The following is a 27013-nucleotide window of genomic DNA, read 5'->3' on the forward strand; positions in this document are numbered from 1 at the left end:
CCTGCATTTCCTACCGAATCACTCCTCCCAGGCTGACCATAACCTCACCAAGGACAGAAAGAAGGCAGACTGGCAAAGTATCTAAACACAGAAATCTGGGAGTTCCCATAAAGACTCAGTGTATGATTTCCCAGTAGTGCCAGCACACGGAGGGCGGGGCACACACGCAGAAAGCCGAATGAATCTTGCACAGAATACATTCTCCTTTCCCCCATTCCCCAAAACTATCTTGCTTACAGGTGTGAAATTTCTTTTTTTAAAAAAGATTCATTTACTTGAGAGAGAGAGAGACTTAAGCACACTCCATGCTAAGCGCAGAGCCTGGTGTGGGGCTCGAACTCACAGCCCTGAGATCACGAGTTGGACACTTAACCGACTGCACCACTCAGGCACCTCACAAGTGTGAAATTTCTTTTTTTTTTTTTTTAATTTATTTATTTGACAGAGAGCGAGAGCAGGAACACAAGCAGGGGGAGTGGAAGAGGGAGAAGCAGGCTTCCCGCTGAGCAGGGAGCCCGATGCGGGGCTCGATCCCAGGACCCTGGGATCATGACCTGAGCTGAAGGCAGACGCCCAACGACTGAGCCACCCAGGCGCCCAGGTGTGGAATCTCTAAGGACACCTGCACCTCCCAGAAGCCAGGGCAGAAACACTACAGCCTGCGAGGTTTACCAGGAACACGATCTGGCCACGTAAGTAGATGTGCAGGCCGAAGTTCTTTCTTGGTTCAGTTCACGCCACTCCCGAAAGCGATCACCTCTAACACCCCACAGTGAAGGCACCTGCCCGCCCCACCTGAGACAATTGGGAATTCCAGTGTCCACACCCAACGAAAAGTGGCCAAACTTTAAAGGTTTCTTTCCTCAAATAGAAGTTTCCTAACCCACCCAAGGGAAGGACAACATATCATCAGACCCAAATGGGACACAGAACATGTTCGCATTCCCTTAAGTTCAACATCTAGTGGTGAACTGGCAGGATCACGGGAACGCCCGGCTGGTGACCAGCTCCTCCCCAAGTCACCGATCACACAGAGGAAGTCAATCCCGTTTCACCCTTTGGGACTGATTAAATCCTTTGTTTCTCGGTTCTCCCCTTTCTGCTGCTCATCTCCTGGGCAGGTTGGCACTTACTAGCATTTGCTCACTCATTCGTTCATTCATGTAATAAGCAGGAAAGAGACCCCTAATAAATTCTGGTGAGGCGCAAACACAGCGATCACTATGGCAAGCACTCCGTATGCTCGGCCTTGCTGTTGCCATTTTGGAGACAAGAAACCAAGGTTCAGGAAAACAGAGCCAGGAGCCCAGCCACCCACCAGATGGGCAGAACAGATACTCCCGCTCTACGACTGCCCTCTCTGAATGCCCTCCGGGTTCTCGGTCTCCGGGCTGGAGGCACCACGGGACACCCCCACCTCCACTGTGTGCGGCTCCCCGGATGCTAAAATGTGCCCTAGAGCTCAGAGGCGGTGTCAGACAGGACCTCGAGGGAGCCTCTCAGCACCCTGCCAGGCAGCTGCTGCCCCCCTCCCCTGGGCCCGCCTTACGAGGAGCAGGGCACCCTGCCTCAGCCTCCTGCCCTCCCCCTGGGGTCCTAGCCCATGGTGCCTTCTGCAGGCTTCCCGCGGCTCCATTCGCTTCACTCCGGATTCGCTTCTTTCACAACTGGCATGAGCTGCTTTTTGATGTCGACGAAAACAAAGGCTAAAAGTCAAGTCCCAGATCGTCACCTAGTCCATCCAGACTAGCGCCGAACAACGGAGCCTCCCGCAGGGATGGAAGAGCACAAATCTGGGCTGTCCCTGAGGTGTCTGCCGAGCCCCGTAATGTGGCTTGTGCAGCTGAAGAGTCAGGTTTCCAACTCCAGTCCCGTCTGAACTGCTGTGCGTGGCCAGCGGCTGACACGCCGGACAGCTCAGGTGACAACCACACCCCAAGTGAGACCCCGGATGACAGAAGAGGTGAGGACGAAGCGCGTACAGGTGGGAAGAGGGACCCGAGCCCACTGGTTTCTGCTTCTCAAGGGGGTTAAGCCCGCCCCTCCCCATCCCTCGTTCCTCTCCTGACACCCTGCGGACGATTTCTCCCGGCACCTGAAGCCTGACATGGGCATCACTTGCAACCGTGCACCCACAGTGGACCACAAGGGGTGCCTGTTACTTTCAGTTGGGGGACAGGGCTGTTGGCGGCCGCATCCTCAGCACTCGGTCCTGGGTAGGTGTTCGCCGAGGACATGGAAGACGTCTCAATTCAACCATCTGACAAACATTTACTCAGTTCCAACTAGGTGCCAGCATGGGACGGGTAAGATGCAGGCCTTCGAGGGGCACCCAGGCTGGGGGGGGCCCACCGACGGCACCGAACAATGTTGGCTGCCTGGGCTGGGAGCCGGGGCCCCACTCCTCCGGGAATCTTCAGTGGGCTCCTCTCTCACGGTGTGGGCAGGAGTGCAACCTGCTCCATAAGGGGGTCGCCGAGCCTGGGGGAGGAGGAAAGGAGGGCTGCAAGCAGATGAGGCGTTGGTTCAGGAAGGTTCCTCCTGCTGCAGACGACCACCTGCCCAATTCTCCGTTTGACACGTGGGACACGGCAACTTGCTGTCAGTGCAGCGGGGAGGGAGTGATGATATCCACCCCTGTGACATCTGGGAGGCTTCACTGCGGCCTCCACGGCCCTCCCCACACAGGGCTGCAGCCCACGACAGCCCGCACAACGGCAGCTGCCGGGACCTCCCTGTGCATCCACATCTTCACCTGCACGCACTCCACGCTGACCTCAAGGGGCTCCAGCCCCAACAGACGCTCCGGGGACGCGGATGCAGGGGAGGGACCCAAGGACCTGAACAGCTGGGAGATCGGGTGCTGAGCCAAAGCCACAGCCCCTGGGCAGCTTCTGGGACACACGCAAACCCACCCCCAGCGTCTTCTCTACGCCCCCTCTGGTGGGCACAAGGAAGGCCCGTGAGGCTGGTCCTCATGTGGAGGCTGGAGGTGGGTAAGCACTTGCAGAAACGATGCAAGGATGCAGATCCTCAGAGAGGCACGGAGAAGGTGTTCCTGAGTGAGAGAGCCCCCACCGTCTATAGCAGGGAGGTTGTCCAGGCTGGTGTCTGGTGGGGAATGCCAAAGGAACATCGGCCACGAGCAGCCAGCTGGAGGGAGGACGGGGTCCCCTGGAGAAGGCCAAGGACTAAAGAAGAGGAAGTGACGGCCCACGCCCTGCATGGTGATGGTCCATGTTCCTCCTGGACATTTCCTCTTGGCATTTCCTTCCCCTCTTGCCATCCCGGCCTGGGCCTCTCCAGAGGATCACATGAGGTTGTGTCCACGCCAAGGCACAGTGCCCAGAGCAGGGCACCCACGCCAACCTCTCCCTTAGGACGAGGTGCTGCTCATAAACGGGTTTTCTTGTGCCCGTGGCCAGCCCACTGAAGCAGCACCTGTCATAACAATGCCCCTGGGATGAACTGCTGCCTCCCTCCCCCAACCCAGCACCAGAAAGGGGATGAATGAAGGCGCTTTGCCTCCTTTCTGCAACCCTCCCTGGAGGATTCACCAGATGCAGCTGGAACACCATGTGACTGCCCAGGGTTGATCAAGCTTTACTGGCAGACAGAGCAGGGCAGGGGTTGAGGTGGGGACTGACCCCTCCAAGCTCGACAGCCAGCTAGCTGTGTGACCTAAGCCCGTTTATCCACACCGTGAAGGCACCCCACTACCCTCAGGCCTGGATTCCCCCCCTCCGGCTCCTCCAATTCCTCCACCCACCAAGGTCCCCACTGGTCCTTCCTCCTGTTGCTGCCGCTCACCCTCCTGACATCCCTCACCCCTTACCCAGCGTACACGCTCCCTCGATTCCCCTGCCTGTCCCTCCTTTCACCCGACTCACTCAGTCCAATGACAGCCAGGGCCCACGCACACGCGGGCCCAGCACACATACCCCCCAGGAGGCTCACTGCTTGCTCTCCCACCGCACAGCCAGATCCTGCCCCCCCACCCCTGCAATCACACTCCCCATCGTGACTTTCACACCTTCTTCCTTCATCACACCTCCTTCACCCCAGGGGCCCATCCCTGGCCTCGCTGTCAGCAGAGGACCCTGCTTCCTGCTTCACAAGAACATGTACTTCCTGGAGTAGCAGGAACTCACTCACTGTGGGTGGGCACGCAAAATAGCATGGCTGCCCTACAGGGCAGTTTGGCAGTTTCTTCCGAAATTCAACATACTCTTACATTCGATCCAGCACCAGGCTCCCTGGTGTTTACCCAAAGGAGCTGAGAACTCATGTCAACACAAACACCTCCTCCCACCTCCCCCACCCCCCCACCCCGCACTCGGTTATCTACAGCCACTTTAACGATAACCGCTAAATCCTGGAAGCAACCAAGATGTCCTTAGGTAGACGAATGTAAAATAAAGGGTCCGGTCCAGACAATGAGATAGTATTTCGTGCTACAAAGAAATGAGCTTCATCAATGTGTGAAAAGACAGGGAGGAACCTTAAATGCACACTACTAAGCCAAAGAAGCCAATCTGAAAAGGCTGCGCTGTTAGGATTCCAGCTCCACGACAGTCTGGAAAAGACAAAACCATGGAGGCAGGAAGAAGATGGGTGGTTGCCAGGGGTGTGTGGGGAGGGCGGGGAGCAGGTGGAGCATGGAGGAGGCCGTCTAGGGCAGTGCAGCTCCTCGTGCGACAGCATAACGATGGGCACGGGTCACTGCGCACGGAACGCACAGCACCGACGGTGACCTTGCCTCTAACTGTGGGCTCCGGCTGACAATGACGCGTCCGTGCAGGTCCACTGACTGTAACGAGGTACCTCTCTGGTCAGGATGCTGATACGGGGGAGGCTGCACTCTCTCATTTTTTAAGTAGGCTCCACGCCCAACCTGGAGGCTTGAACTCACGACCCTGAGATCAAGAGGCGCGTGCCCACCGCCTGAGCCAGCCAGACACCCCAACTCTGCACTGCCTGCTTAATTTTGCTGTGATGTAAAACTGCTCTAAAAAAGTCTATTAAAGGGGCGCCTGGGTGGCTCAGTCGTTAAGCGTCTGCCTTCGGCTCAGCTCATGATCCCAGGGTCCTGGGATCGAGCCCCGCATCGGGCTCCCTGCTTGGTGGGAAGCCTGCTTCTCCCTCTCCCACTCCCCCTGCTTGTGTTCCTTCTCTCGCTGTGTCTCTCCCTGTCAAAAAATAAATAAAATCTTTAAAAAAAAAGTCTATTAAAAAAAGAAATATGCTGAAATTAAAAATCTATATTCACACACAGAAAAACAATGAGACAGCACTAAAAACAATAAAGTAGTCCACCTACACTAAATAAAGCGAGGACGCCCACAGACCCCCGCAGCCACATCCGTCCTCCAGCCTCTGCGCCCACATCCTCTGCTTTACCGCCTCTTAAGCTAGAGAATTTCACGCAGCTGAAGCCAGTTTGTCCACGTGAGCACCAGATCCCACTCCTTCAGATGCCGCTGAAGGACACCGCTCTGCAAGTCCTCCTCTCTCTAGTTAGGTTTGCCGCTGCTCTTTTACTAGGTTGCTCTTAACAGTAAACAAAAACACCCATTTCTCCAGCCTTAGAAAAAAGAAACCTCACGCCACTCCTTCCTCCATTGGTTTGCTCCCATTGCCTTGCTGATAGCAACTCCCCTCCTCTTGCTCTTTCTCGAACTCACGGACGCTGCCCCCCACCTCACTCCCTCCTCGGCGTCCAGGGTACCCCGCTGCCCGCCGCCCCTCCAGTGTCCCTCGAGTGTGGGTATCAACTATGAATACGTCGGGACAGTCGCTCCCATGGTCAGGTTGTGTCACACGGCACAGATCATTTCAGGAAAGGGAGGTTATTCTTGGTTGGACTCACCTCATCAGTGAGCCCTTAAAAACCAACTGGGGCTGTCCCTGGCAAGAGATTCAGAGTGTGAGAAGGATTGTACACAAGGGGGATTCTCTGTTGCCGGCTCTGAAGACTGCGGGGACACACGGCAAGGAATAGGAGAAGCATCTAGAAACCAGAAGCAGCCCCCAGCTGATGGCCATCAAGGAACCAAGGACTCAGTCCTAAAACCACAGGGAACTGAGCTCTGCCAACGACCCGACTGAGCCGGGAAGCCGACAGTTCCTTACTCTCAGCCGGTCAGTGCCTGGGTTTCATCCTTGTAAGACCCCGAGAGAGAACCCAGCTGTGTGATGATGGGCCACTGAGGTTTTTAATCCGCTATTTGGTTACTTGGCATCTACCATGTAGCAAACTAGTAGATGACTAGTACGTCTCCTCTGCTCCAAGTTCTGCAGCTGCTCCCCCCGCCTCTGGGTCAAAGGCAGCCCTACATGGCCCACAGGCCCGCATCTCCACCCCCTCGTGGCCCACTCGGTCCATCCCTCGGCCTCTGTGCTGTTCCTCTCACCAGGCCCGCCCGGGCCCTTCCCTGCCTGTCTCTGCTCCACCAGGGGTCTGCTGGGTCAACGTCCCCACCTCCTCCGTCTCTGCTTAAGTCCCTCTCGCTTGTGCACCTGGCGGGCCCTGCTTTGGTGGGCGCTGCTGACCAGCCTGTTTTACAGCCCGCGCTGGCCAGTCTCTCCTCCTGCCTCGTTTTCCCCACGGCACCGGATCACCGCCAACGTCTGTGCTCCACGTACTTACGTGGGTATTATCCGCCTCCTCCCACTAGAATAGAAGCTCCTCAGGGACAAGGGTCTTTGTCTTGTCCACAGCCTAATTCCAAGCACCTAACACAATGCCTTGGCAAAGGGTAGATGCTCGGTAAAATTTTTAATATTTTTTATTTATTTGTGAAAAAGAGAGAGGAAGAGCAAGCGCACAAGCAGTGAGAGCTGCAGGCAGAGAGAGAAGCAGGCTCCCCGCCGAGCAGGGAGCCCGATGTGGGGCTCGATCCCAGGACCCCGGGATCATGACCTGAGCCAAAGGCAGACGCTTAACGACTGAGCCACCCATGAGCCCCTCGGTTAATGTTTCTTGAAAAACCGCATGATGAGAAGCATGTTTAAGGGCCCGGAACAACGCGTGGCACACTGCACACCCTCAAGAACCTGCGTGTGCGCGATCTGCGGCCAGAAGGAAACAGAGGAAGCACAGCCGACGGAGCGGGGCGCGGCCGTTCGCGGTGAGCACGGCGGGCCGCTGTCGGCCCGGCTCCCCCAACGGTCCCTGCAGCAGCGCGGGCCCCGCACGGACACTGGCCGCCTGTGGCTCCTACACCATCCGCCGCACCCTCCCCACCTGGGAGAACCCCCTCGAAATGACCTGAGCTGGAGTCAGGGCACCAAGGACCTGGCCGCTGCTGAAACAAGGGCTGGTAGCAGCTCAGCGGTGTCGGTCAGCAGTGGGAAAAGAAAGGCAAGCATTCCATGATGCGGGGGCTGAGCTGCTGAAAACCCAAGTACGACAAGTCCCAGAGGAACTGAACACCCGGGAGTGGGGTGATCCAAACAGGGTCAGTGCACGCCAGTGAAAGCCCCCCTTGCACAGAGCACAGGACTCTGAATAATCGGGACACCTCACAGATGTGCGGTTAGTACGATGGCAACCGCCCTCCTAGTGTCCTCGCTGAAAGCTTCTGTGCTTCTGCTCCTGGCCGCCCGGGGCCTGTCACTGATTCCGCTCTGCCCGCCCCCAGCCAGCCCAGGAAGGCCTCAGGACTCAGAGCTCGGCTAACTCCAACACCGTGAGAGGGGAGAGCATTCTCAACCTGCTCACACACGATGCTCTCTTCGCACTGAGGAACTTCCGTGCCGAGCGGGAGCCGCAGAGCTGACCCCCGTGACCGTGCGCAGTGCCCCCGTGTGCTCCAGCCACACGCCTGCAGACCCTGCCCCGGAGCGCAGCGCGAGTCCTCCTGCTCTCCCAGCCCCCGCCCCCCGCATCTGATCAGGGCACACGTGTTCCCAGAGGCAGCACCGGGGCGCCCCGCAGACGAGTCTGGATCTCAGGGTGGTGAATCTGAGCCCCATCGTGGGCATAGAGATTTCTTAAAAATAATTTTTTTTTTTTTTTAAAAGAGGTAGTGTGGTGTCTCTGGTAGAAAGAGAGGTGACTTTGGAGTTGGGCACGTGAGCCTTCTGCTCTCCATCCTGAGCACCGCAGGCCACGGCACTTTCCCAGAAATGCTGAGCTCTCTCCTGCGATGACCTCACACATGCTGATCTTCTGCCTGAGGAACACTGTCTCGACCTTGTGCCCACACAAGACACTGTCAAGACCCACTGACCTCTCAGCCCCAGTATTTCTTTCCGGACTTTGACGTCTATCTTGGAGCCGCCATCACAGCGCACAGGGCCCTCCCCGGCGGCCCCCTAACTCTGGCCTCCCCTGCCGCCTGGAGCTCGGAGCTCAGCACCTGGGCCACGCAGCTCCTCTTCCTTCGCACAGCTCTGTACGGTAGATGCCCTCGGCTCCTTCTGCGAACAAGGACACTAAGCCCCCAGCGAGGCTGAGTGCCTGCCTTGCCTGAGCCCACATGCCAGCAAACAGCTAGGTCCAGAGAACACCCACCAGGGCTGTTTCCCAGGGATCGCATGGCGCGCACGCATCTGGGCAAAAGTCAGTAAGTAGACGCTGGTGAGCCTCCTCCGTGCTTGGTGCTTATCCACTCACACTTCCTCCCTTTGACGCGTGCACGTATTTCTATTCTCCAGATGAGAACCCTAAGTTCAGAGACCCAAGCCCTATGCCATGGCTGTATCCCTTGCAGGCTACTTAACCACACCCTGCTTCAGTCTCCCCACCTCTGAGTAAGAATTACTCACAGGACTTACCCAAATCCATCAGCTTTCAGTGCAGGTTATAGAAACCACTCCAAAAAGTTTAAGCAGAAAGGATCTAACAACTCAAGGACTTAGGTGATTCCACAATCTTGACGAGGGCTGAAGTCACGGGCTCTAACCTGGGCCCCCAGGCACCCGCCCGCACCCGGGGAGCTGCTGTGTCAGAGCTGCCCCTCGAACCCCGGAAATCGGGAATGCAGCGGGGCCGGGAAGCCACCAGAGCAGCCTGGCACCAGCCAGGGGATGAGCACGGGGCCGACGCCGGAGAGCCGCACAGCCTGACGCCGCCGGACGGCAGAACACAGCCTCATGGTCTCCGCCTACCTAGCTTCGAATCACTCCTCCTGGGAGAATCTGATGGCACCCAATTCCCACCCAGAACCCCAGCTCCAAGAGACCCCGAAGACACACAGGGAAGGAGCACGCCCTGGAAGGCAGGTGGCCTGGAGGATGCACAAGCCCGCCCGCAGAGCCTACCTACCACGGCATACTCTCTCCTACGGTGGCTGAGACCAAGTCCGGCAACCATGTGAACGCGCTCAGAAGGGCACACGGCCACCACCACCGCTACCTGTCACTCCCGGTGCCTCCGAAGTGCATCTGCCCTGCTGGTAAACAAACTCACCTCTCCAGAAAGAAAGCAAGGAGGGGGCGCCTGAGCGGCTCCGTCGGTTGAGCCTCCAACTCTTGGTTTCCACTCAGGTCATGATCTCAGGATTGGGAAGCTGAGCCCCTCGTTGGGCTCTGGGCTGGGCACGGAGGCTGCTTAACATTCTCTGTCTCTCCCTTTCCCTCTGTCCCTCCTCCCTCCCCTCTCCCCCCCCACTTAAAAAAAAAAAAAGTTTCTTTTAAAAAAAGAAGAGAAATAAGAAAGCAAGGAGCACATTTCTTCCTCAGCACTGCTCAAGGCACCTTCCAAGTTATCAAATCCCCAAAGCCTAGAAATTGTAGTTGAACGCATTCACACCAAGTCAAAATGCCTTAAAGATGTTTTTCTCAAAACAATGGTTTCACGTTTTTCCTTATACAGACCCCTAAAAACTGTGGAATCTTATGCGAATCCCCAACAAAAGCAGAGAGCAGGGCCAGAAATCCAAGCGGCACGCTGGGGATGACCTCTGCCCAGAGCTGCTCTCATAGCATCTCAAGTAAGACTCTGTCTGCCGCTTACAAGAGACGCAATGAACCCCCGCCACCCAGTACACACAGGGGACCACAGACCAGAGGGGGTTCTGGAGGTCGAAAATGGCAGAGCCCAGGTTCGAACCTGGGTCCGAGCAGCTCCAGCTCACCCAGCACACTCCTCGCTGTGTTACAGCTCACGGCCACTGGGGTGAGCCCAATGCAGGCAGACTGTGCCCCGGGGGCCCTCGGCTGGGGTGGGGAGGGAGCAGACCGGAGAAATGCATCCGCACAGCCGGGGCACCGTGCCTCCCAGCCTCCCCCGCAGCTCCCCACAGCTCCCCTCCGCAAGCCCCTCCTCCTGCTTCCACTGTGGCCCAGGCATCGCTCCTCAGCAGGACACCCAGACCATCTCTGCTGAGGGCAACATAAAGGGCCGCCAAAAGAAGCCGAAAGGTCAAAGCTGATTATCACCTTCCAGGCCCGTGCGGATTAGCAGCCTGAAGCCCTTGGCTTCACAGAAACAACCCGTCTCCTGTGGAAAACGTGTGTTACTGGATGCCTCTGGTCTTTGCCACCCAAGTGTTTACACAAACACTGTTCAACTACACCGGTGGAACAGAATCCCTTAACATAGTCCCTCTCTCCAAACTAGGAGGATCCTGCTCAAATTACATTACATTAGTAAATTTCCTTCAGGGAAACAGCAACATTTACAACCTGCGGGCAGGATGGTTCTCAAAGGCTGGGTGATTCTGCCCAGCCCTCCCAGCCCTCCCTGCCCAGGACAGAAGGTGATGCCCGGCTGCACCACTGGGAAGGGCTCCCGGCATTCAAGGCACAGGACGGCCCCCACCACAAAGATTTATCCATCCCACAATGTCAACAGTGCAGAAATCCTGATTTAACTTTTTCAATAATAACTTTTGATTGAAATAAACACCACATTAGGATAAGAACTAGAGAAAACTTCAGAAAAATGTATTTCTTAGAAGTGATAACGTTTTTGTTAGAATCATAGATAGCTACTACTTACTACTTATCAAGAAGTGTGCTAGATGTTTACCTATTTGATCTCTAACCGTAAGCAGTTTTATGCCCCATTTAACACTCAGAGAGGAGTAAAGTAACTTGCCCAATGTCACACAGCTTTTAAGCAGGAGAGCTCACACTGAACCCAGCCCTGGCGCGGGCACCCTCACAGGCTCACACGCTCATACCCCTCCCCCGCCGTGCCTGCTCGGTCTCCCCCACCAGCTGTGAGCCCCTTCAGGCCCAGGACTACCTCTCAGCGCAAGGTGGAATCTGCACCACAGGGCTTCTGACAGCCCGGATGAAGAGCGGGTCAAAGGGAGAGAGGGAGCTGGGTCCGCAGCTTCCACGGGGCAGTGGTCGGGCCCAGCCTGCCATCCTGTCACTTCTCTGCTCCTGTCTCACCCAGACCATCCTCCATCAAGCAGTCAGGGCCACCAACTGGTCTGCCCCCTCGGGCCACAAGTTCGTTCCGTGACCGTGTCCAGCCCTTCCTCTGAGCCCCATTCTCTGAAACGAGCCTTCCACTACTGCCCATGCTCCCCCCGGCAATTTCCTAGAAATCGACTCAGTGAGGACAAGGAGAACAGACAGGCACTAGGGTAAAGGAAGTTGCCTGGGCACAGGGGGTAAAGTGGAGAAACAGGAGGACTCAGAAGCCTGGGCTGGAAACCCAGAGGCCCGGCTCTAGCCCCAGCCCTGCCCTCGACGAAACTCATACAGGCCTTACTGTGAGCCAGGCCCCCTCTGTAATTCACCTATAAAATGTGTAGTGGGTTCCAAACATTCTTGCCACAGAACCTTCCCCCTCAAAGGAATTCTAGATTGGAACTCTCCTCTAACACTTTAAGACTCTAGGGCAAAAAAACTCACTAGACTCAGCTCATGAGATCATGTATTTTGATCTGTTTGTCATTAACATTCCATCTGCTTCCCCGAAGTGCTTAATAATGGCTCAAATAATGTCACAGCCATTAAAAGGGTAAGGGAGGGGGTGTCTGGCTGGCTCAGTCAGTGGAGCATGCGACTGTTGATCTCAGGGTCGGGAGTTCGAGCCCCACGTTGGGTGTAGAGATCACTTAAATACATAAATAAAATTTAAAAAAAATTTTAATGTTTTATAAAAGGGGTAAGGAGACAAGAACCAGAGAATAAAACAAAGAGGAGACTTTTCATTTCTGTGGCACAAAGCTACAAAAGATTTTCAAGAAACAGCAGCTCTAGCATACTATATAATTTCACTTATATGCACACTCTGAAAAACAAAACAACAGGGGAACAGACTGAGATATAAAGAGCAAGCTGGTGGGGAGGAGGAGGAGGGGCCAAACAGGGGAGGGGGACTGAAAGGTACAAACTTCCAGTTATAAAACAAGACAAAAGAACACGGTGTACAACACAGGGAACAGAACGTAGTCAACACCAGGTAACAACTTTGTAGGGTGACAGATGGTGCTGAGATCCATCTCCACGATGATTTAGTAAACGTATGAGAAAGTTCAATCACTGTCTTACATCTCAAACTAGCATAATACCATACCTCAACTACACTTCAATTAAAAAAAACACACAGTTTTAGCAATGATCCACAGTAATTGATGGCATGTCCTTTCAAAGGGAGAAGAGGCTCCAACTCGGTGAGACAAGGCAGCAGACAAAACAAGGCGCAGCCATGATGATCCCAAACGACTGAGACCTGACAGCTCACTGTCTGGGTCGATCCTGTTTCACACGTGAACCCACCCCATTCCCGTGACCACCACACGCAGTAGGTCTCGTACGAGGACCTTGTACATCAACAACATAATAGGCACCTTGTGCTGGGCACTTACTCAATGCGATTTTAGAGATGAGAAAACGAACTCAGACAGGTGAAGTAACTTGTTCAAGGTCACACAGCTAGGATGTGGGTGCAGGTCTGTTCAATCCAAAGCTCAGCTCTTTCCTCTAGGCTGCTTCCCAGCCATCCCCATTCCAAACCACGTTTCCAAACTTGCCAAGAACCCCCACATGGTTCCAAAAACCTGTCTCCCAAGCCCTTCCCCTGAGATTCTGATTCTGGAGTTCTGGGATGGATCCTGAGGACCCCGCAGCTGGTTAACAGGTACCCAGGTGGTATCTACAGACAGGAAATGCTGAAAACACCGATCTATGAAAAGACAACAGCTCGGCCACACTAATCGGAACCACAACCACCTATTTTAGGGCTATGGCCTCAGAAGGGACAGTGACTGTCACCCCCAGGGCTCCTGGGCTCCTCCCACTGAAGGCGGTCCTGGGTTACGGAGTTCTGGGACTAGGGAAGCCTGACGCCTGGCTGCCGGCACATCAGAGAGAAGAGGCGGCCCACAGACCACAGCCTACACCAGAGATCTTCTCACGCAAAACTGGTCTTAGGCTCACTCGAAACGATGTCCACATTCAGATGCAGCAGCAGCTGGGGCTGCAGTGAGTTAAGCTCCGTGCCCGTAGGCACAGAAGTCTCCAGCGGACCCCAGCCAGCACAGCACGCCACCGCAAAGGGACGCCCAGGGCCGAGAGGCTGGCTGGGTCGGTTTAGTGTCTGCCTCCTGATTTCAGCTCAGCGTCGTGGGATTGAGCCCCGGGTCGGGCTCCATGCTCAACAGGGAGTCTGCTGCAGATTCTCCTCGTCCCTCTGCCCCTCCCCTCACTCGTGCTCTCGCTAATAAATAAATCTTTAAAAAGAAAAAAGGGGACACCCAGTACCACAAAGCGTCCTACACGGGCTTTGCTCCAGCACACACACACGGGCAGCTGCATCGCCCACAGCAACGGGGCCCCCGAGGAGCAGCTAGGGACGGGCCGCCGCGCCCCTGCACACTGTCTCTCAGCCCTGGGCCCTTCCTCACAGCGCCGCACAGCCCAGACGTCCACGGCCGCTCGTATGACTGGCTGATGTGTCCCCAGCCCGTGAACCTGACCCGAAGGCATGACCTGTAACACTTCGATGGTCATACTACTCCCATATTCCCTGCCAACAGCAGAGCCGGGGACACACACACTTGCTGAACGAAAACACGAGAGTACAGGTAAGAGGCAGGCGTGCGGGAGCTGTGCCCCCAGGGCCGGAGGGGAGACACAGGGGCCCTACAGGCCCTGGTTTGGGGCCTCAGTTGAGTGGCCTGGTCCCAGCCTAGGAGGGGAAGCGGTGGCCGCAGGGCCAGCGTCAGAACAGGGACCCAGTGCACAGCCCTGCGGGAACACAGGGCAGAGCTGCCTGGAAACACCAGCCCTGCATTATGCGGTGGGGGCTGGGGTGGAACGTGGGCTCCTAACCCTCTGTTTGGCCCAAGAAGCTCAAGTGATGAGCGTAAAGGGCCTTGCAGAGGACGAGGCTGACAAAGTAAGGCCGCTAATCTATTAGCACTGGCCACCTGCGGGTCACCCTCCCGCCACAGCAGGTCAGAGGCTGGGAAATGACAACAAAGTGTGCGAGTGAGCCAGGGAAAGACACAGAGGTGACGGCGAGTGGTGAGGGCTCAAACAGCAGAATCACCTCCAGACCAGTCCTACCCACAACTGCACAGGACTCTGGGCTACGGGGAGAAGACAGTCGCCTGCATGACTCCGGGCCTGCTTAGCAAGGCAGGAGGCACATAGCACATTTCGGATGAGAACAGGGCAGCCGGTCCGGATAACCTAACTCTCGTAGAGACAAAGACGGTGTTACCTGGTGAAGAAGCTACTAAGTGGTCCCAAAATTCTCAGTTTATTCCCATCCTCAGTTCCATCCACACAGTCCTGCTGGCGCAGCTCATCGGTTTCCTTGCCGGAGCTCAAGGTGACGTCAGTAAACTGCGGGTCATCGTCGCTCTCCAGGGTCACGATGGCACTGGAGCTGCTCGTGACCACGAGGTCCAAGATGTCCTCATTGCTGATGGACAGTGTGGTTGACAGCTCTGTGCCGAGGCTGGACACGCTGCAAACGGAGACATCGTCGCTGCGGCTCAGGGCTTTGGAGCTGGGGCTGTAGAGCTTCACCGAGTCGTAGCCGGTCCTGGGGAACGTGGACGACTTCCGCACGCTCTGCTCCCACTCGGCGCTGCTGGGAGCTGGGGGCGTGTAGGATGGCAGCGGGCACGCGCTCTGGCAAGCTCGCTCGGGGACGATCTCCGACTCCGATGGCTTCCTCTTCACGTGGACCACACTGCAGGGGACGGGTTCCGGGTTACTGATCTCGAGGGTGGGAATGCCTGAGTCCACGGACTTAAGGCTGTGCCGATCTTCTAAAGGACCAAGTTTCAGCTTGGGCCCATACTCTGGCAATGAGAGGGACCTGGGTGCCTTGAGATTCAAGTGTGGCAGGTTCTGAATGTGGTTTCTTGGCTGACCATCCAGAATGCCCATCAAGGCTACACCATTTGTAGAGGTGGAGAGATTTCCATCAGTCATCTTGGTCCAAGGAGAAACTAGAAAAAATCACAAAAATGGAAATTAAGACAGTGGTCCTAAAAGCCTGACACACTCCTGCTATACAGCTCAAATGTTCTGACGCCCTTTCTAGGGACGAATCCTTGAAAAAAGTCCTACATATCCAAGTTTTAATTCAGGACCAGAAGCCAGAGTTTTAGCATGTATCACCACGATATAAAATAACAGGACCATAACCCAAACAAAGGCTACAGCTAGGGTAAAAATACTTAAACAGTCCCCTTGTTCATCATCACCAGCACCCCACCAGTCACATGTCTGACCCCCAAGCCGGCACAGGGGATGTGAGGACAGGGCCAGGCAGAGAAACCGTTGTTTTTCATGTTTTTTAAAAAATGATAAACAGAAGGGGTGCCTGGGTGGCTTAGTTAGTTGGAAGGGCCAACTCTTGATCTCGCAGTCATGAGTTCGAGTCCCACACTGGGCTCTGCACTGGGCATGGAGCCTACTTAAAAAATAAAATAAAATAAATGAACAGAACACCTCAGTCAAAAGTACATGAATTCATAACCCACATGTAAGTCGAGTTCTACTTGTTCCAAGACAGCATTAAAATCAAGATGTCGTCATCAAGACAGGAAAACAAGATAAATGGTGTATACTCCATGCGGCATGAGATGACCCCAACCACATCCAAGTCAGCCATGGCCCTCCGCACGTCCACAAGGTAGGGCATGTTATCCCCCTTACCAGGGAGGAAACCAAAGCTCAGAGAAGTTAAGAAATGGGCCCAAGACCATAGCGTTATTTAGCAGCACAGCTGGGATCTATGGGACTAGCCCCAAAATAGGCCATACCTAGTGGATGAATAGCTTAGCATTGGAGTTATAAAAACCCAGGTAGAAGGCTGGCTCAGAGAAGCAGATAATCAGTAAGTGAAAAATAAAGGGGCGCCCGGGTGGCTCAGCTGGTTATGCATCTGCCTTCGGCTCAGAGGTCCCAGGGTCCTGGGATCGAGTCCCACATCAGGCTCCTCCCTCAGCAGGGAGCCTGCTTCTCCCTCTCCCTCTGCCCCCCCACTCGTCCTCTCTCTCTAAATAAATAAAATTTAAAAAAAAAAAAAGGAAAAACAAAGACAATAAACCTACAATAAAGACTTGAGCGACAAGAGTCAAAGCTGTCACTCACACACACATCTGCCTATGGTTCTCTGGCCTAAGACAAAGTGGAAACGATGGGGCCTGGACAGCACAGCCCCCAGCAGCTGGAGAACCCTACTTAAGAAGGTTCTATTGTCCTTCAAAATGTCAAAACTAAAGAAATCTGGTTGGGTTATTGAAATCTGATCCACTGTGTAGAACAACATAAAGAATGGTACTTTCCTGGGTTGTTTCTTGTTTGTTTTTTAAGTAGGCTCCACACCCAGCAGGGACCCCAGTGCAGGGCTTGATCTCATGACCCTGAGATCACGACCTGAGCCAAAGGCAGACGCTTAACCGACTGAGCCACCCAGACGCCCCACTTTCTTGGGTTCTCCTGGGACCTTTCCTGGGCTCTAATCCCAGCTGTACTGACTGCCTGGGGAGAATTCAGTCGGTACCATGAGGAAAGCATCCCAAGGCAGTAGCCCCTGGCAGGCGCTCTGCTGGTAGCTGCCATCATCAGAGTCAGTGGGTGAAGGTTTTGGAGCACACTGGGAACAGTGACAGCCACTCCCTTTTGGGTGTCACTGAGCCTTCCTGCTCCCCTTCAGGAAGCCTGGTCCTTCTCCAGTCAACACAGCAAAAGCAAATTTGTTAGAAGAACAGGGAAGGGGGTCATCTCCCTCCCTCCCTCCCAGAAATCGAAGGAACCAGCCAGACAGTGTGGCATTGGAGTAAAAATAAAAATATGAAGGAATGTGGGGCACCTGGGTGGCTCAGTCCGTTAAGTGTCTGCCTTTGGCTCAGGTCGTGATCTCAGGGTCCTGCGATCGAGCCCCACATCGGGCTCCCTGCTCAACAGGGAGCCTGCTTCTCCCTCTCCCTCTGCCTTCTGCTTCCCCTACTTGAGCTCACTCTCTCTGTCAAATAAATAAAATCTTTTTAAAAAGCATTTCCTTTTCCTTATTAAAAATAATAAAATAAAAAATAAAAAATATGAAGGAATGAATCAAAATGCAAAATTCAGAAATAGACGGAACTATATATAAAAACTTGACAGGCGCCTGGGTGGCTCAGTCATTAAGCGTCTGCCTTCGGCTCAGGTCATGGTCCCAGGGTCCTGGGATCGAGCCCCACATCGGGCTCCCTGCTCCGCGGGAAGCCTGCTTCTCCCTCTCACACTCCCCCTGCTTGTGTTCCTACTCTTGCTATCTCTCTGTCAAATAAATAAAAATCTTAAAGAAATAAAATAAAAACTTGAAATATGACCCAGTGAATGAGAAAGGATTATTTATTCATGATGTTGTATTAATCAATTATCAATTTTTCTTAGAAAGTAGAAACACACCGTACTAAGCCAAAACAAAAACACAAAATTAGGATTTAATACAAAAACAAAATTCCAGGGGCGCCTGAGTGGCTCAGTCGTTAAGCGTCTGCCTTCGGCTCAGGTCATGATCCCAGGGTCCTAGGATCGAGCCCCGCATCGGGCTCCCTGCTCTGCGGGAAGCCTGCTTCTCCCTCTCCCCCTGCTTGTGTTCCCTCTCTCGCTGTGTCTCTCTGTCAAATAAATAAATAAAATCTTAAAAAAAAAAAAAAATTCCATCAAGTATTCCATCAAGTGCTTCTCTAACCTACTTGAGCAAACCTCAGTTCATCCTCCCAAAGAATCCGGGCACCGCCTCAGCACACATGAACACATTTTCAGGCCACAGTTCACACTGCCCTCGAATTCCTGGGCTGGAGTCCCCAGCCCGAGTCCCCAGCCCTGAGCTCCTCCAGGCAAAGTCACCGCCACCTACGCCCAAGCCCCTGCCCTGGGAAATCCCTGAACTCAACCACGCTGTGGAACAACAGGATTCACAACAGGAAGACACAGGGACATTCCAATGCACATAAACTGGAGACTTCTACATTTTTTTAATTAAAAGGAAAACACGGCAAGAAACATTTCTAGCACATGGTGAAGAGCTAATCACTCGCAATGTCAAGAGTTATTAGAATTACCCAAACACCATCAATAGTCCGACAGGTCAAACTGGCAAAAAGCCAGAAACACGAGAGGAAATCCTCACAGCAAACAGAGCTGAGAGCCAGGTGACCAGCCCAGCTGACATTCTGGCTCCGCCGCTTACCACGGGGAGAAGTAGAACCTTCCTGGACCTCAACTTGCCTCCTGGCCAGCAGGAAAGTGGGCGACACCACAAAACTCATACGTGAAATGACAAGGCTCGGCGAGAGTGCCGGGACACCCCACGTCTGAGCACAGTACGTGCCCCGTAAATGTGAATTTCCTCTACTTCAGCCGCACGAAGAGCTGAAGGACCTACAAAAAACGCCTTTAAACTGCAGTTCTGATACTAGAATACACAGAACACAAAACGTGTGTGTTGAGTGAATGCAAGGACCCCCTCTCAGAATCGCCACCGTGAGAGCACGAGGGCGGCAAAGCAGGTGTGACAGGGTCCAAAGCCGCCTGGCCGTGGCCTGTTCTCCACTCCTCTTGCCTCTCTGCTGGGGGCCAGGCCAGCAGGACAAGGGCCTCTTCCAGGGAGAAGATGAATGACCTTTGACGCCTCCGCTGGTTCCAAGTCCAAGTGAAGTTCCTTAAGCCCCACAAACAAGGTTGTCAGCCTTCAGGGAAATAAACCTAAAAGCAAAAATGTCCTTCTGCTTGCAACATACTCTCAAACCAAACCCCACAAGGGCCAAGGCCACCTGTCCTCAAACCCTTCCGCCTGGGGCCACCAGTCCTATGAAACCAGAAGGCACCCGCCAGAGCACCTGCCTTCCGACGGTGCCCTGAAGGGGGGGCTGCATGCACAAAGCGCTCGCTTCTCAGAGAGGCTGCAGGGTGGACGCTGGACGCCTGCCAGGAGGCCAGCTGCAGATGGCCTGCCTCCAAGTCACACGTTTTCTAAAGACAGGATCAGCCTAAATTCCCCGAGCTGGCACAGGGCCCTCCCGCCCCAGCCTTGCCAGCCTCAGCAGCCTTGTGCTGCCACCCTCGCCTCTCAAAACCCCATGGCCTGGGTGCTCTCCCCGGCCGGGCCACCAGCGCCCCTGGGGGTCTGGCAGCAGGTGCCACAGGGAGACACGGCACACTCCCAAGGCCACCTCCTCTGAGAAGCTGTCCCCTACTCTCCCAGGAAGCTGCAGGCCCTCTTTCCTCTGAGGTTCCTTTTGGCCACGGCCAAGACAACTGCTCCCGTCCCTCCCCTGGTTTCTAAGCTTCGGGCAGGCAGCGGGCTAACAGGTTCCAGACACCCCTGCCTGGCCAAATGCCTGGCATGGATTAAGGATTCAAAAATCTATTTGCTGAGTTAATTATTACTAACAACTAGGTTCTAAGAGGGCAGGTTTCGGGGATAGTCCGTCCAAGAAACATCCATGGCGAGTGGGTTCTGCTTCAAGAACAAGGTGAGCCATGGACATAACGAGATGAGGAAGAAACTCCCTCCCATCAAGTTCCCGGCAGCAAGTCCGGGATGACCATCCTGAGCCGCGCCGGCCGCCGCACTACTGGGGAGGAACGGTCAACACGCGACAGTCCGGGAACGTAAGAGACTTCCTCCTTCTACACTTGCTTCCCGAAGCCTGAGACAACCCCCACCCCCCAGCAGTGGCCACGCAGCCCCCGCAGGCCCCCCCACCTCCTCCAGGCCCAGGTGGCCAGCCACACGATACAAGTTTCAGGATGACCAGCCATCACGTCCCCGACAAGGGAAAAACACACAAGACGTCAAGTTCAGATCAGAGGAAGGCTGTTTTCACTCCAGGCAGCAAGACAATCTGCATTTTATTTACCAGTCACAAAACCGGCGTTCTGCAGCAAGTGGAGAGGGTAAGAGCCCCGAGAGAGATCGGCACACCCCTCCCCTGGCCGGGACTAGGCCTTCAACACAAGTCAGAAAGCCCACGGCAGCTCTGCCAGTGACTCTGAATGTGCCTTTGGAAAACAAGTCCATCCTGAACAACAGTTTAATTTTCTTCTCTTTAAAAAGCAGTGGGACAGGGGCGCCTGGGTGGCTCAGTCATTAAGCGTCTGCCTTCGGCTCAGGTCATGATCCCAGGGTCCTGGGATCGAGCCCCGCATCGGGCTCCCTGCTCAGCGGGAAGCCTGCTTCTCCCTCTCCCACTCCCCCTGCTTGTGTTCCCTCTCTGTCAAATAAATAAAATCTTTAAAAAAAAAAAAAAAAAAGCAGTGGGACAAGGTCTTGACCAAGTCTTCGTAAATCAGCAGTTTATGAGGCCAAATCCAAATGATTTAGTTATGTTCCTGGCAGGAAAACCTCCACTCATGGGTGGCTTCAGGGAGAAATAATGCTGCCCACCCATGCAGAAGACATCCTCTGGCACTCATCTGCCTGTGGCTGCTTCCTGCCCCCGGGCATTTGCTCCCCGTAGCCCTCCCCGTCTGGGCTCCTCTCTGGATGCCACAGGGGACCGCTTCCTCACACCCCCATTAGCACCAGAGACACTACGGCTCTCCCTGATCTTCCAAGGAGGGTGCACTTGCCTTTGCTGCCAAGTGTCCTATCCGCCCAGCTCCACCCCTGATATCTGTAACCTTAATCTTTCATTTTTTACATATTTATTTTAGAGAGAGAGACAGAGACAGAGACAGAGCACACACACAAATGCAGGGAGAGAGAAGCTCAAGTAGACTCCACGCTGAGTGCAGAGCCCAATGCGGGGCTGATACCATAACCCTGAGACCATGACCTGAGCTGAAACCAAGAGTCAGTCACTTCAATGACTGAGCCAGCAGGCGCTCCTCCATACCCTTAATCTTTTTTTTTAATATTTTATTTGACAGAGAGAGAGAGAGAGAGAGCATGAGCTAGGGGGAGAGGCAGAAGCAGACTCCTCGCTGAGCAGGGAGCCCAATGTGGGGCTCGATCCCAGGACCCCGGGATCATGACCTGAGCTGAAGGCAGACACTTAACCGACTGAGCCACCCAGGCGCCCCCATACCCTTAATCTTAAGAGAAGACAGACACTGCTCTTTGTCAGCCACAGCCTCAGAACCCATCCGTCCCAGAGCCAAAGTTTCAAGAGGGCAGGACCAGGTCTGCAACATGGAGAACACCAGAGCATCACCATATGAGCACCAGGCCCTGCTCGAAGCTCCTCCCATGCCATTCTTCGCACAGCCCTCTGTGCTAGGCATTACCCCACTGCACAGAGGACACTGAGGCCCACGGCATACCCAAGGGCTCCACTTTTACGATGCAGCAGCGGGGACTTGAATCCAAGTCCATGACTCCAAGGCCCCTTGGCCAGCTTTGCTACTCACGCGGCCCTAACACAGACATCGAGAACCTCCCTAAATCCTCATCCCTCCTGTGAAAAAGCAGACTGTCTTCTGCCATTTCCCAGATGGGAACAAAGCCGGGCTAAGCCCGATGCAGTGACCTGCCCGTGATTACACACAGGCAAGGCCCCAGCCCTTCTCTCTCCAACACCCACGTCATTCCGCACAAGGCCCCTCAGGGTCCTTCATGCTTCCTGGGGAGACTTTTGGTGAGAACACCAGCCTCCTGGCAGGACTGGTGCCCCCCCACACACACACCCCAGGCCTTCACCTTGACCCTGGAGGACAGGACCAGTCAGGAGAAACAGGCTAGTTCAGCCTCTGAAACGAGGTCCCACCGCCCAGGAAAACCCCCTGAACTACGGGGCATGTCCCATGTCAATTAGCTTGCTTTGTAGAGGACTCCACAAGCACCAACCACTCCTGAGTCGCTTTCTCTTTTTAATGTCATGGCTTAGAAAAAAGGACCCTGGAAAGAGAGGCACAGGATGTTCTGGAACTCGGGTGCCTCGGCATTACCAATTAACGGGAGCTGCTGCCTCAGCTCACCACGTGTGCGTTGTATGCTGGGCGCGGCCTTCAAAGTCCACACCCGGCGTCTCTGTAACCTTCACAACAACCCGCAGAGCTCACGGTTCCCGCATTATCACCGCACAGACACGGAGACGAGGCTCGAGAGGCCTGTGTAATGAAGCGGCCGGCCGGGGCCAACCTGGGAGGACACCCACGGGCTTGCCATCCCTACTGCTGCTCGAGCGGCCGAAAATAATGGGGCAATTTGCATTATGCAGAATGGAAAAGTCAACCATAACAGTAATTTGATTTTTAAATGGGTTATTCTTCAGGATAAAAACAATCCCAAAAAAGAATTTCCTAGAAGTTCAATATATTCCTCTGGAAAGTGAATGGCAACTTTCAGGTGCCTATAACATAACTGAATGTTATTTTGTTTTGTTTTTTTTTAAGATTTTATTTATTTATTCATGAGAAACACAGAGACAGAGAGAGAAGCAGAGGCAGAGGCAGAGGGAGAAGCAGGCTCCCTGTGGAGCAGGGAGCCTGACACAGGACTCGATCCCAGGACCCTGGGGTCATGACCTGAGCCAAAGGCAGACGCTTAATGGCTGAGCCACCCAGGCGCCCCATAACTTAATGTTGTTTAAATAAGTTTTGGCCCACTAGCAAGCCAGGCAGAAATTGGGGTTAAGCTGTTAAGGGTCCCCAAAGGCTCCCTCACAACCCTAAGGAGAAAACATGTAACTTTCACTGCCCCAAAGTGGTTATGTTAAAAAAGGCACAGGTGGGACATTTTATTTTATTTTATTTTAAAGATTTTGTTTATTTGACAGAGAGAGACACAGTGGGAGAGGGAACACAAGCAGGGGGAGTGGGAGAGGGAGAAGCAGGCTTCCTGCCGAGCAGGGAGCCTGACGCGGGGCTCGATCCCAGGACCCCGGGATCATGACCTGAGCTGAAGGCAGACACTCAACCAACTGAGCCACCAGGCGCCCCAGGTGGGACATTTTAAATTAAGGACTTTCAATGCACGGGCACTGGGGGCCACTACCCCAAAATGTTTCAGCTACATATAGTGACTTTCCAAAGTGACTCATCCTAAGTACCTATAAGGGGACTGACAGGCAACTGACAGATGAGGAAGATATTCATACCGCTTAACAAAACCAGCACAACTTATAATCTTAATTATTAATAAGAGAAAAACATTTATTGAGCATTTGCCATGCTACCAAACCTGCTAAGTGCTATCACATGCTCTTCTCATCACAAGCCTCCAAGCTCAGTAAAGAAACTGAGGCTGAGTAAGTCACCTAAGATCACAAAGCAACAGAAACTGGATTCAAACCAGGTCTGACTTCAAAGCCCACACCAGCTTGCTGGAATGCTTACGAAAACAGACCCTAAGCTTTGTGATAATCGATAACCCAAAGGCTTAACAATTTTTACACATCTCTGTATGTCAGAATTCAGGGAAAAGGTTTTTAAAAATGAAATACACAAGGGGGAAAAATAATGCAGGTTCTGGAGGCAGAATGCCCAGGGTTCAAATCCTGGCTCCTCCACTTACAAACTATGTGACCTTGGACTAGTTTAACTCCCCTGTGCCCAAACTTCCATGTAGTAAAATGAGAACAATAATAGACCCTATCTCCTTAGGCAAATAAAGCCTTTAGAATCACGCCTGGCACGAGTTAAACCTCAGAAGATGTTGGCTGGTATTACTTCTTCCTGGGCACTAGATAGGGCCAGGTGGCTCAGGCCCACTATTTTAGCAACTCATTTACATAAACAAAGCCAAGACTCAGCCACTTTGTGCCTGCAAGCCTCACCGTATGGTTTCTTCCTGTCACTAACATCTCTCCTCACACCTGCTCTGTGGCACTAAGCTCTGGGCCTCAACTTCCCATCTGTAAAATAAGGTGATGAGTCCAGCTGATCTACCTGAGGTCCTTCCAGCTTGGCAATCTAGAATTCTTAACAATTCAGGCCCCAGAAATTTCATAACCGTCCTAAAACAAACATTAACAGATGACACCCACTCATTTTCCTAAAATCTTCTTTTACGTATTATGTATAAATGCCTATTTTGATGGCAAATCTCCTCCAAGGTCCCAGAGCTCCACGAGCACCCACAATATGCTGGGCAGGCATCTGCTGTGTTGAGGCTGTGGACACGATGGTCAGAAGCTTTGACCCACAGGGGAGGCAGATTCTGAAGCAAGCTGCTCTGACAGGCAGGTCCTCACTGCCAGAGAGGATTTCAACAGAGCACAGAGGGGAGTAGGAGAGTGGGCCGGACGGATGGAGAGGAAAGTCAGGATCAACAGAGGCCAGGCAAGGCAGCGCTGATGCTGGATGTGAGAGGGCGGGCTGGGGGCACACTGTGAAAACCGTTTCACAAGCAGGAAGCAAGCCCAGCTCAGCACGAAGCCAAGTGCTGAGCAGGAGCCTGCTGGGACCGTGTTGGACACTAAGGTGAGCTGAACCTGGCCTAGTGACCCGGCGCAGTCTGAATCTCACCCATGCCTCTCGCCAGCTGGGTGACCCCGGACCATTTATGTTACCTCCTTTAATGTTTCCTAAAGGGTATATTCACTCAATAACCCTGAGCCAAGTTCTCATTAGGGCTAGGGATCAAGTGGAGCCCACAATCTGCAGGGATCAAATATATACAACAACTAAGACAGCCTGGGGCGAGGCAGAACAGGCTGGACGGGGGGTTAAGAAGAAGTCAGGAAGAAGTCATTCCCACACTTGAGGCATGGGCTGGTAGTGGCCAGATAAACTGGGCGAGAGGCAGTGTGGTCCAGGCAAAGCACCCACCAGTGTGCAGATGTATAACCCATCTGTAAAGGAAAGGGGGGGGCTGGGGGGCTCAGCTGGGTGAGCACCTGACTCTCAGTTTCTGCTCAGGTCATGATCTCAGGGTCCTTGATCAAGCCCCACCTGGCTCCGCACTCAGTGGGATTCTCTCTCTCCGTCTGCCCCTGCTCGTGTGCATGTGCGCGCTCTGTCGCGCAATCTCCCTCTCTCTCTCTCAAATAAACAAATATATAAATAAAATCTTTTAAAACATTAAAAATAAATGATGTCAAGACAACAAGGAGGTGCTAACATCCTGCTGGTAGGGTCCCAAAGACGCCACCCTTCTCAACTAGCCTCAGGAAATAAGTGGATGCCCAGGAGCCTCCTGCACATAGAACTTTCCGAAGCAAAGCTTTCAATTCCGTACTGGAGAAAACGGTGCTGTGCAATCTCAAGACCAAAAACAAAACGGGTGGGGGGTTTGGCCACGTAGGGCTCTGGCCACTAAATGCCCACTACCCGAGCCCAGGGCCTGGAGTCTGTGGGGCCAGTCCTGCCGCTTCCTGAGGCTTCCACATCATGCATGGCCTCACCGCAGAAGCTTCCTCCTGGCAGCTCCGAGCCCAGGAAGGGCCGCCTGCGGAGCACCCCCTCCCTCCCCCGGCCGACACACCAGCCCCGGCCCCTCCGCCCGCCAGCGGAAGGATCCCCAGGCCCGGGCTCTCAGGTTTCTCCTGCACAGAAGGGGTCTGTGGCCCAGAAAGGGGGTCTCCAAGGCCAGCGGAGTCCCTGCGCCCGGAAGAGGAGGTCTGAGAATGGGGGGGTCCTGCGGTCTAGCGACAGCGGTTCCAAGAAAAAAGGGGATCGGGAGCTCCAAGGTGGAGGGGAGTCCAGGGAGTCGGGGCCCCAAAGTGGAGGGGTCTTCCCGGGGGGGGGGTCCATGGTCCCGAAGCGAACGACGTCCTGGGCGCCGGGAGTCGGGGACCCCGGAGGTGGAAGGGGCCCGGCGGGGCGGCTGCGCGCCCCTTGCCAGCCCCTCTCGGGCTGGGGAGCCCCGCGCGTCTCAGGGACAAAACTTTTCGTCAAGTTCCGGAAAAGAAGCGTGTCAGCGCGCGCGTCTCTCCCGAAGGGCTGGCGAGCCGAGCGCCGCCGGCCCCGCGATGTCGCCCGTGCCCCACGCGCTCCCCCGGTGCGCGGCGAAGCGGCGGCCGCGCGGCGAGGGGGCGCCCCGGCGGGCCCCGAACCCGCGCGCCCCGGCCCGGCCCGCCTCCCGCTCCCGCCGACGCAGCAGCAGGTGGCAGCGGCCCCGCGCGCCCCGGCCCCCCTCTCTCCCTCGCGGCCCGACCCCCCGCCGGAGGCCCTCAGTACCGGAATCAGCGCGGCTCCGACGCCATCCCCGGAGCCCGCGGGCCCGCAGCCCGGCCCCCCGGGACCCGCAACTTGCGCGGCGAGGACGCTCGGCGCGCCGCAGGCGGTGGGCCGGGCAGGCAGGTGCGCGCGAGCTGCCTGCGGCCGACAGCGGCGCGCGCCCTCGCCCCGCCCCGCGCGCCCTGCCCCCGCCCCACGCGCCCCCGTCCCGCCCCCTGCCCGCCCCGCCCCGCGCGCCCTCGCCCCGCCCCCTGCCGGCTGCCGCCGCTCTTCCGCCCGGCTGCCGCCCCCCGCCGTGCCGCCGCCGCTCCTCGAGCTCGACGCTCGCCCCGCTGCCACTCCTCGGCCGGTGGCGCGCCGGCCGCCGGCCCCGGAGCGGCGTCGCCGGCCCTTTTCTCTCCCGAGGGCCCGGTGGAGCCGCGAGGGGAGGGCTGAGGGGATCTCCGGGTCCGCCCAGCCCCCGTGGACACCCGCCAGGGGCCTCCGTACCTGGTCGGCTCCACCCGCGGCCATCTTGGAAGTGGGA

General features: G+C 55.1%; 1 protein-coding gene across 2 annotated transcripts in view; it reads right to left on the bottom strand.

The window, feature by feature from the left end:
* The window catches only part of TBC1D14 (TBC1 domain family member 14), a 104898-nt gene extending 78255 nt beyond the window's left edge, over positions 1–26643 (bottom strand). The window contains exons 1-2 of one of the 2 annotated variants that reach the window (XM_036086208.2): positions 26488–26643; positions 14636–15374 (exon numbers count right to left, since the gene is read on the bottom strand). In XM_036086208.2, the coding sequence (XP_035942101.2) occupies positions 14636–15357 (722 nt within the window). In that variant the 5' untranslated portion in view covers positions 15358–15374; positions 26488–26643. The remainder of the gene's footprint in view (positions 1–14635; positions 15375–26487) is intronic. The other variant, XM_078068349.1, reaches the window with a different exon arrangement.
* Between the last annotated feature and the right edge of the window lie 370 nt (positions 26644–27013).

Source organism: Halichoerus grypus, chromosome 3 (assembly GCF_964656455.1).
Source record: "Halichoerus grypus chromosome 3, mHalGry1.hap1.1, whole genome shotgun sequence".
In the NCBI taxonomy this organism is placed as follows: Eukaryota; Metazoa; Chordata; class Mammalia; order Carnivora; family Phocidae; genus Halichoerus; species Halichoerus grypus.